The following is an 11,308-nucleotide window of genomic DNA, read 5'->3' as shown; positions in this document are numbered from 1 at the left end:
ACGAATTTCGTGCACCGGGCCCCTAGTCCTATATAATAAAAGGCTAATATGCAAACTGACTGAACGGCAGAACGACTGGTCGCTATGATGCACACTGACCACCAGGGGGCAGACGCTCAACGTAGGAGCTGCCCTCTGGTGGTCAGCGCGCTCTGACAGGGGGAGTGCCGCTCAGCAAGAGCGGGGCTCACGCCTGGCGAGCGCAGCTGTGGTGGCAGAAGCCTCTCCCACCTCCGCAGCAGCACTAAGGATGTCCAACTGCCGCAGGGAACGGGCCTAAGCCGTCAGTCAGACATCCCCCGAGGGCTCCCGGACTGCGAGAGGGCACAAGCCGGCCTGAGGGACCCCACCCTCGAGTGCACAAATGTCGTGCACTGGGCCTCTAGTACCTTTATATTATTATTAGCAACAGAGCTCTCACTGAACTGTTCTTTTCTGTGACCACTGTAATTACTGAACAATAAACAAAAATTATTTTTAAAATATGTATTTAATTGTGAACCATATAAATATAAATCTGATTAAAAACAGAAACTGCAGATATTGTTATTTTACTTAAAATATGGATAATCCTACCTTATATTATTGTTCAGGCATGTGAGACCTGTTCATTCTGTGGCTTAAGGAAAATAAAAGTCTCTACCATCATTTATGCTGAGTGTTTTCTTATTCTCCTTATACTGCTCGGCCATTTCAGTTAGATATGATAACATCCAATTTATAAAGACACGAATATAAAACACTAAATGTCATTTATGTGTAAAGTTAAAACACAAAAATATCTGGTGTACCATAAAAAGTCATCATTTTGATTCTATCAATTCTTGTTTCCTAATATTATTTTCTGAGTCATTGTTAATTCTTATATCAGTAGAAAAGGAGCCATATAAATTTAATTCAGATTTTGTAATTATAGTAGTGCTCCCTTTCTTGCAGTTTCATTTTCTGTGGTTTCAGTTAAGTAACGTTGACCACAGTTAGAAATTAAATTGCCCCAACAATCAACATCATCCGCTCCTGACATCCAGCCATCAACATTGTCATGGCTCAATGATACAGAATCTCCAGAAGCAGAGGATTCTCCTAATATATCATCAAAAAGGTCAATAGTTGCCTACATCACAATGCCTGTCATTCACCTCACTTTATCTCATCACATAAGCATTTTATCATCTCACGTCATCATAAGAAGTACAACAATATATTTTGAAAGAGAGAGAGACCACATTCACATAACTTTTATTATAGTATATTGTTATAAATTGTTTTAGTATTGGTTATTATTATTAATCTCTTACTGTGCCTAATTTAACATAGGTATGTAAGGGAGAAAACATCATACTGATACACATACACATACACACACACACACACACACACACACACACATACACACACGGAACTTGGTACTACTCCCAGTTTCAGGCATCCACTCTGGGTCTTGGAATGTATTTCCTGCAGATAAAGGAGAACTACTGTGTTTCTTTTTTATTTTATGAAAGAAGGAAATTTTTTTTTTATAACTATTGATTTTTAGAGAGGGGGAGGGAGAGAGAGAGAGACAGAGAGAGAGCAACTTCAATGTGACAGAGAAACATCAATCAGTTGCTTCCCGCATGTGCCCTGACCAGAAATCAAACCCCAAACCTGGGTAAGTTCCCTGATAGGGAATCAAACCATCAAATAGCCCTAGCTGGTTTGGCTCAATGGATAGAGTGTCTGTCTGCGGTCTAAAGGGTCCCAGGTTCAATTCCAGTCAAGGGAATATACCTTGGCTGCAGGCTCCTTCCCCAGCCCAAACCGTGGTAGGGGCTCATGCAGGAGACAACCAATTGATGAGTTTTCCTCACATTGATGGTTCTCTCTGTCTTTCCCTCTCTCTTCTACTTTCCCTGAAAATCAATGGAAAAATATCCTCAGGTGAGGATTAACAAAACACCAAATAACAGGCACACCGACAAGGGCAAGGCTAATGTATTTCAGAGAATGTAACCTTATAAATCCAAGTGTTCATATGGTAGTAAACAAACCTTTTGTCAATCAGATTTAAAGACAGTTAAATGGTTTTAATTGTAGAGATAAATAGCAATTAGGTAGTTATGGCTTGCCATAAAATTTCTAGGAAAAAGCAAATTTAAAATTCAAAAACTGCTATCCCTCAATTTAGACAGAACTAAAGATAATAAAATCTGGCCCGGAAGGCATGACTCAGTGGTTGAACATCAATCTATGAACCTGGAGATAAGGGTTCAATTTCCTGGTCAGGGTACATGCCTGGGTTGCGGGCTTGATAACCAGTGTGGGGCATGTAGGAGGCAGCCAATCAATCATTCTCTCTCATCACTGATGTTTCTCTCTCTCTCTCTCCCTTCCTCTCTGAAATCAATAAAAATATTAAAAGAAAAAAAAGATAAAATCTGGAAAACAATGTTAGATGACTCAGAATGTGGCTCTAGTGATAAATGCCAAGAAAATGTCAAAGACAATTATAAAGAATGTAAATAAAACTATTTAATAAATGTGGTAATAAGGAAAAGGAATATTTATAACAAACTAGAGGCCTGGTGCATGAATTCATGCACCAGTGGTGTCCCTCGGTCTGGCCTGTGGAATCGGGCCAAAACCAGCTACCCAACATCCCCCAAGGGGTCTCAGATTGCGTGAGGGTGCAGGCCAGGCCAAGGGACCAGTGCATGATTGGGGCCAGGGAGGGACACGGGAGGTTGGCCAGCTGGGGAAGGAACCGCAGGAGGGCGCCAGGGGTGTCTGGCTCGTTTCGCTCAGTCCTGATCAGCCGGACCCCAGCAACAAGCTAAACTACCAGTCAGAGTGTCTGCCCCCTGGTGGTCAGTGCACATCATAGCGAGTGGTTGAGTGGCCTTAGCATATCATTAGCATATTACGCTTTAATTGGTTGACCGGATGACTGGACACTTAGCATATTAGGCTTTTATTATATAGGATAAGTCCTTACTATGTTCCAGATCCTGTCTAGTTATATATCCACATTTTCTCATTTTAAACCTCTAATCACAACTCCTATATGCTATGGTATTATTATTACCATTTTCTAAATTAGCACATTCCATACAATATGCAATTTTTTGTGCTAATAAATTAAATAGTATAAGAAAACAATAGACTTCCATCTATGACTCTACAAGTTTATACAAACATTGGCCTTTATTTTCTTTTTTTAATATTCACATTGGGGCTTGGTGGGAGAGTCAAGGTGGCGGAATAGGTAAACATGGTACTCGCCTCCTCCTATAATGACATCAAACTTACAACTAAACTACAGAACAATCATGATTTAGAGCCACCTGAAATCTGGCTGAAGCTAAGTCCTACCACTAGAGAATTAAAGAAGCCACAATGAGACTGGTAGGAGGGGCAGAGATGTGGAATAGGTTAGTCTAAGATCCATGTGTGGCATTATTTTAATTGGGAGGGATATCTTGTCTACAGAGGTCCCCCCTAAGGATCAGGGGTTCCAGCCCGACTCAGGCCAGGGTTCCAGTTCCAGGAAGAGAAGTCATAGTAACTTCAGGCTGTAAAAACCAGCGGGTATTATGGCTGAGTGACATAAAGGCTGCTGGAATCCCATGCACTTCTTCTTAAAGGGCCTGCACATTCACTCCTTTCAAGCTTCAGTGCTGGGGCAGTAGATTGGAAGGATCCAGGGACATGGGAGGGGAAGGAGGGGGGAGCTAAATTGTTTGGCATCAGGGCAAGAACTGGGGGTCAACTTTCTCCCAAACAAAAGTGCTGACAGAGATCTGCTGTTGTGGCTCAGTGGTTGAGCATCGATCCAGGAACCAACAGGTCACATGCCTCAGTTGCGGGCTTGATCGCAGTAGGGGCCATGCAGGAGGCAGTCGATCAATGAAGTTTCTATCTCATCAATGTTTCTGTCTCTCTATCCCTCTCTCTTCCTCTCTCTCTAAATATCAATAAAAGCATTTTTTTTTTTTAAAGTGATGGCAGAGGTCACTGTTCCTTTTTTCTTTGCCAAGACCTCCCTGCCACTGAGCCAACAGTCAGGCATCCATTAACCTGGTCCACACTGTTCACCTCAGCCTGGTGATTCCCTGAGACCCTGCCCACCCAAGCTGTTTGCAGTGGCTTTTCCATATGAATGGCCTGTCCTACCTCAGGCTTCATACTTTCCTAAAAATCTCTCAAACAAGCAGCAGCTGTTTGCTCCATACCTCATAATACGTACCCCCAGGCCCGGCACTAGTAGCAGCCTGCCTTCCTTCCTCTCTGAAATCAATAAAAATATTAAAAGAAAAAAAAGATAAAATCTGGAAAACAATGTTAGATGACTCAGAATGTGGCTCTAGTGATAAATGCCAAGAAAATGTCAAAGACAATTATAAAGAATGTAAATAAAACTATTTAATAAATGTGGTAATAAGGAAAAGGAATATTTATAACAAACTAGAGGCCTGGTGCATGAATTCATGCACCAGTGGTGTCCCTCGGTCTGGCCTGTGGAATCGGGCCAAAACCAGCTACCCAACATCCCCCAAGGGGTCTCAGATTGCGTGAGGGTGCAGGCCAGGCCAAGGGACCAGTGCATGATTGGGGCCAGGGAGGGACACGGGAGGTTGGCCAGCTGGGGAAGGAACCGCAGGAGGGCGCCAGGGGTGTCTGGCTCGTTTCGCTCAGTCCTGATCAGCCGGACCCCAGCAACAAGCTAAACTACCAGTCAGAGTGTCTGCCCCCTGGTGGTCAGTGCACATCATAGCGAGTGGTTGAGTGGCCTTAGCATATCATTAGCATATTACGCTTTAATTGGTTGACCGGATGACTGGACACTTAGCATATTAGGCTTTTATTATATAGGATAAGTCCTTACTATGTTCCAGATCCTGTCTAGTTATATATCCACATTTTCTCATTTTAAACCTCTAATCACAACTCCTATATGCTATGGTATTATTATTACCATTTTCTAAATTAGCACATTCCATACAATATGCAATTTTTTGTGCTAATAAATTAAATAGTATAAGAAAACAATAGACTTCCATCTATGACTCTACAAGTTTATACAAACATTGGCCTTTATTTTCTTTTTTTAATATTCACATTGGGGCTTGGTGGGAGAGTCAAGGTGGCGGAATAGGTAAACATGGTACTCGCCTCCTCCTATAATGACATCAAACTTACAACTAAACTACAGAACAATCATGATTTAGAGCCACCTGAAATCTGGCTGAAGCTAAGTCCTACCACTAGAGAATTAAAGAAGCCACAATGAGACTGGTAGGAGGGGCAGAGATGTGGAATAGGTTAGTCTAAGATCCATGTGTGGCATTATTTTAATTGGGAGGGATATCTTGTCTACAGAGGTCCCCCCTAAGGATCAGGGGTTCCAGCCCGACTCAGGCCAGGGTTCCAGTTCCAGGAAGAGAAGTCATAGTAACTTCAGGCTGTAAAAACCAGCGGGTATTATGGCTGAGTGACATAAAGGCTGCTGGAATCCCATGCACTTCTTCTTAAAGGGCCTGCACATTCACTCCTTTCAAGCTTCAGTGCTGGGGCAGTAGATTGGAAGGATCCAGGGACATGGGAGGGGAAGGAGGGGGGAGCTAAATTGTTTGGCATCAGGGCAAGAACTGGGGGTCAACTTTCTCCCAAACAAAAGTGCTGACAGAGATCTGCTGTTGTGGCTCAGTGGTTGAGCATCGATCCAGGAACCAACAGGTCACATGCCTCAGTTGCGGGCTTGATCGCAGTAGGGGCCATGCAGGAGGCAGTCGATCAATGAAGTTTCTATCTCATCAATGTTTCTGTCTCTCTCTCCCTCTCTCTTCCTCTCTCTCTAAATATCAATAAAAGCATTTTTTTTTTTTTTTAAAAGTGATGGCAGAGGTCACTGTTCCTTTTTTCTTTGCCAAGACCTCCCTGCCACTGAGCCAACAGTCAGGCATCCATTAACCTGGTCCACACTGTTCACCTCAGCCTGGTGATTCCCTGAGACCCTGCCCACCCAAGCTGTTTGCAGTGGCTTTTCCATATGAATGGCCTGTCCTACCTCAGGCTTCATACTTTCCTAAAAATCTCTCAAACAAGCAGCAGCTGTTTGCTCCATACCTCATAATACGTACCCCCAGGCCCGGCACTAGTAGCAGCCTGCCTTAGGTCACAGCTTGGCCACTCCTGTGTACCTCCAAACCCAACACAAATAGCAGCCATCTTCAGATTGCTCTATAGCTCATGCAGGATGGCCCCAGGCAGGGCACAGGCAGTAGCTGACTTTGCACCTCCCAGGACGCCCAAGAGCCAGTACACCCAGGGGTCGGCTTTAGACCACGCCAGATTATAACCCTATCACATCCACGAGCAACATACTCAAGGGGTGGACTCTGAGCACTAAAGCCCCACTGAAGCAAGTCCTGCTCCATAGGGGTGTCTCCTACACAGCAACTCTTCCCCTGTAGTGGCAGCTGGTCCTCACAGCCGATTGGCCTTCCAGTGATGCCAACATAAATCAAGGCTCAACTACAACAGGACAGTGCAATCAGTTGCCCCCTGCATGTGCCCCAACAGCTCACATAGGGGTGCACCTAGAGTGCCCAGCTCAGGTACCTGGGAAGGCTGAGCCACTGGGACCTAAAGGACACCTACTATGCAAGGCCACTCTACCAATTCCAGGAGACATAGCAGCTCTACCTAATACATAAAAACAAACACAGGGAAGCAGTCAAAATGCGAAGAAACATATCACAAATAACAGAGGAAATTGCCAGAAAAAGAACTAAATGAAATGGAAGCAAGCAAACTACCAGATACAGAGTTCAAAACAATGATTATAAGGATGCTAAAGGAACTCAGTGAGAACTTCAAAGAACTTAGTGAGAACTTCAAGGAACTTAGTGAGGAACATCAATGACATAAAAAAGGACCAATCAGAAATGAAGGATACACTAACGGAAATGAAGAATAATTTACAGGGAATCAACAGTAGAGAGCATCAAGAATCGAATCAGCGATTTATAATACAAGGAAACAAAAAACACCCAATCAGAACAGCAAAAAGAAAAAAGAATCCAAAAATATGAAGATAGTGTAAGGAGCCTCTGGGACAACTTCAAGTGTACCCACATTTGTGTCATGGGGGTGCTGGAAGAAATTGAAAACCTATTTGAAAAAATAATTACAGAAAACTTCCCTGACCTGGTGAAAGAAATAGATATGTAAGTCCAGGAAGTGCAGAGAGTCCCAAACAACAGGAACCCAAAGAGGTCCACACCAAGATACATCATAAGTAAAATGCCAAAGGTTAAAGACAAAGAGAGAATCTTAAATGTAGCAAGAGAAAAGCAGTTAGTTACCTATAAGAGAGCACCCATACAACTGATTTCTCAACAGAAACTTTGCAGGCCAGAAGGGAGTGGCAAGAAATACTCAAAGTGATGGAAAAAAAGGACCTACAACCAAGATTACTCTATCCTGCAAAGCTATCATTTAGAAATGAAGGTCAGATAAAGAGCTTCAGAGAAGAAATAGCTAAAGGAGTTCATCACCACTAAACCAATCTTACATGAAATGTTAAAGGGTCTTCTTTAAGAAGAAAAAAAGATAAAAAGTATGAACAATAAAATGGCAGTAAATACATTTCTATCAACAACTGAATCTAAAAATCGAAGAACAAAATAAACTGATTAATAAAATAGAATCAAAAGCATAGAAACCTGGAACAGACTGATGAATCTCAGAGGGAAGAGGAGAAGGGGGGCGGGGGGGTGGAAAGAGATTAACCAAAGAACTTACATGCATATATGTATTATCCATGGACACAGACAATAGAGTGGTTAACACCTGCTGTGAGGTTGGATCCAGGTTAAGGGGGGCAAAGGAGGAATAGAAAGGGGGAACATCTTTAGTGCTCTCAACAATAAAAATTTTAAAAAATATATTCACAATGGGAAAACAGAGGACTGCCTTGTAATAGAAGTTGCTGTAAATTAAAGTATACATGGTACATTTAGGGATATTACTACCATTCAAACAATACTTTCAAATATTAGGAAGAGGACTGATTCCTGCAAAAATGTAAACATCCTATATAATAAAACCCTAATATGCAAATCGACCAAACGGCAGAACGACCAGTCACTATGATGCACAGTGACCACCAGGGGGCAGACGCTCAATGCAGGAGCTGCCCCCTGGTGATCAGTGCACTCCCACAGGGGGAGCACTGCTCAGCCAGAAGCCAGGCTCATGGCTGGCACGGCCGCCTCAGAGGCAGTGCTAAGGAGCAGCGAGCCTGGCTTCAAGCAGAGTGGTGGTGGCAGGAGCCTCTCCCGCCTCCGTGGCAGTGCTAAGGACCCCTCGGGGGACATCCCCTGAGGCACCTCGGACTACGAGAGGGCGCAGGCCAGGCTTGAGGGGAACCCCCCCCTCCCCAGTGTACGAATGTTGTGCACCGGGCCTCTAGTATCAAATAATCAGTCAACACCAAAAACAGAATAATTAAGATTTTTTTTTTAAACTGGAAAGAAGTACAATGAATCAGTGGTTCTCTACTGGGGGCAATTTTGCCCACCCTACGGGACATTGGCAATGTCTGGAGATATTTTTGGTAACACTACTGCAGTAGGGGGTTGCTACTAGCATCTAGTGGGTAGAGGCCAGGGCTGCTGCTGAAGATCCTGCAATGCACAGGATGGCCCCTATGAAAATAACTATTTAGCCCCAAACGTCAACAGGACTGATGTTGAGAAACCCAGCTATAAATTATAGCCAACAGTCATTTCACAGGTGGTATTACTAAAATAAACTTGAACAACTACAGCTATGTTCATCTATAGAAAAAGTCATACCACATCCCCTTCAACAAAATTATGTGTCTACAGATGACATGGCAAAAGGAAAAAAAAATGACCACACTATATGACCAGATTTTTAATGTGAAACAGCCATGTAACCACAGATTTCTTCTTGTAACTGTCAGAAAGCAGTTAAAAGTAAACAGAAGAAACATATTTTTATTCATAATGAGTCCTTAATGGAATCACAATGCAAAAGATACTGTCATGTGACTCAAGTCTTTCTCCCTCTTTAGTTTCTTTCAGTATGCATTTAAGAAAATCTTAAAAATATTAAAAATCATGGTAAAGAATACAATGCTTCTTTCCTGTCCCCAAACAAGAAAATGAACCATATCTTTCCTTTCCCAACTATATAAATTAATTAAAAGACGTCTCAAAATGTTACTTTGAAACAACTTATCCTTTAATAAACATTTTCAGAATATAATTAAAATATTTTGGTTCTTTGCAATATTATTGAAAAACGGCAAAAAAAAAAAAAGAGAGAAAATATTCCCCGCTTAAGTAAAAGCTACCTGAAAATTTATTTTGAAGACTAGTTCCTTAAGTAACATAGAATCCTACACCTTTAACAAAAGAATTTGTTTAAGAAAATAATTTCATAAATTATACATAGTCATATTAGACTGTGAGGGAGTCATTACATTATACTCAGAAAACATAAAAATTAAGGGGAAAAGACTTATAATAAATGGAAAATGCAGTATGATATAAAATGAAAACAATGCAAAGGGAAACCAAATAAACCAAAACAAAACACCAAGGCTGGAAAGAAATAATTGTTGTGTTTTGCAAGGTGAAGCTAAGGGGATTATTTTACAATTTACTGAATTTTCCAAATCATCTCTACTCAGAAGCATTATATTTTTAAAAGAAAAAAAAAATGTTAACTGGATAAAACTTCTATCATGTTCTCAGTTATTTAAATTTCAGATATCTACCTGAGTCTCTCACACCATTTTTCATCTCAGTTTATACACTTAATACATTATCTCCTAACTTGGTTACAGACTGACCTCATTTCTTTTTAAAATGCAATAGGGTCATTAAGTGGAATGACTACAGGGATAAATTTGCGTGTATTTTAAAATACAATCTACGCTCCCACAGAGCAAAAGCATTTGTCAACATACAGCTTGCTTTCATCTTTTCCTTACCCCATTTTCTCTTTGTGAAATAGGCATCAGCATTGGGGTCATTAAAGTGTCTGCTCATCAGAGTTTCTCCTCCAGCATGGAAATCATATGCAAACACAAGAGCTTAAAATAAAACACAAACATTCTTTACTGCAATCTGGCTTCAAACAGTGAGGCTCACAAGCAGAAAAACAATTACAAATTACTCACAAGGCTCTGCAAATGCTTTAGTGGTAAATACCTCACGCAAGGTTACAATATTTGAGTGCTGAATTTTTTTCCACATATCAACCAACACCATGCATTTTGTGTTAACAAGACGAAAACCTAAAAAAGAAAATTTTTATTAAACTGTCAATGACATCTCCCCTTAGTCCATCAGAAATGGGGAAAAAAATAAACATGCTATACATTACTATAAGTTACTAACTGCCAAATGAAATAATAAATTACTCATTATCTTTTAAATTATTATTTTAAATAAATAAACGTATTCAGGAATGTTTGAATAATCTTAGCCTCACTAATATGCTTCTAAGAGAGGATAATTTATCTTCCTTACCATGGATCCTCCGAAGGCAATATGGTAGATCATCTTTGCTATTCACAGCTTTATAGCAAGATGTAATGTAGCCAAAATTACTTGATTTCTGTATTCGGTTGGGTGGTGGCAGTGGTTCTAGAGGGAATAGGCTATGATAGCTGTCGACTTCTGCAGGGAATGCTAGAGTAATTCATAGGAAAACAGATGACAACTTGCAGACATTCATAAATCTCTCAGAGTGATAAAGAAGAAATCAAACCTACTTTAAATAACTACTAACAAAGTAGTATAAAAACATACTTTGAACATTTATAATTCCATAAAACTGGTTTCATTATCAATAAAAATAGTAATTATAAAACAACACAGAACTAAATTTATACACTCAAAATATTTCTTTTATAGCATAATACAACAAATATCAGAAACAACTTGTGTTATCACTTATAAATAGTAAACATTTCTGATTCTGATGCTGAATAAAAATCAAGGTAGATTTTGTTTCTTTAAACATGTATTTTTGTACTAAATATATTTAGACAGTGGCGTTAAGCTATGAATTCTTATTTCTAAAGCATAAAGAAATTCAAAAGTAACATTAAATTGAAGAGTGTATCTATGTAGTATATTTGTGTGTATATGGCAATCTTTTTCAAAATTCTCCAACCATTCAGAATAGCATAGTTTTAATCCCTAGCAAAATATAAAAGAAAACTAAAACAACTTTATCACCATGCCTGCCACATTCCTCAAAGAAAAGAAAAATGATGTTTAAAGAT

General features: G+C 40.4%; 1 protein-coding gene across 6 annotated transcripts in view; it reads right to left on the bottom strand.

Annotated features, from left to right (window-relative positions):
• PAN3 (PAN3 poly(A) specific ribonuclease subunit) overlaps nucleotides 1–11,308 on the bottom strand; it is a 154,974-nt gene that overhangs the window by 24,561 nt on the left and 119,105 nt on the right. For all 6 annotated transcript variants that reach the window (XM_014548557.1, XM_014548553.1, XM_014548556.1 and 3 more), the window contains 3 exons: nucleotides 10,548–10,709; nucleotides 10,196–10,312; nucleotides 10,007–10,108 (listed from right to left, as the gene is read on the bottom strand). In XM_014548557.1, the coding sequence (XP_014404043.1) occupies nucleotides 10,007–10,108; nucleotides 10,196–10,312; nucleotides 10,548–10,709 (381 nt within the window). The remainder of the gene's footprint in view (nucleotides 1–10,006; nucleotides 10,109–10,195; nucleotides 10,313–10,547; nucleotides 10,710–11,308) is intronic.

This window comes from Myotis brandtii, unplaced genomic scaffold (assembly GCF_000412655.1).
Source record: "Myotis brandtii unplaced genomic scaffold, ASM41265v1 scaffold513, whole genome shotgun sequence".
NCBI lineage: Eukaryota > Metazoa > Chordata > Mammalia > Chiroptera > Vespertilionidae > Myotis > Myotis brandtii.
Note: the sequence above shows the minus strand (reverse complement) of the source record. Positions and strands in the feature narration are given on the sequence as shown.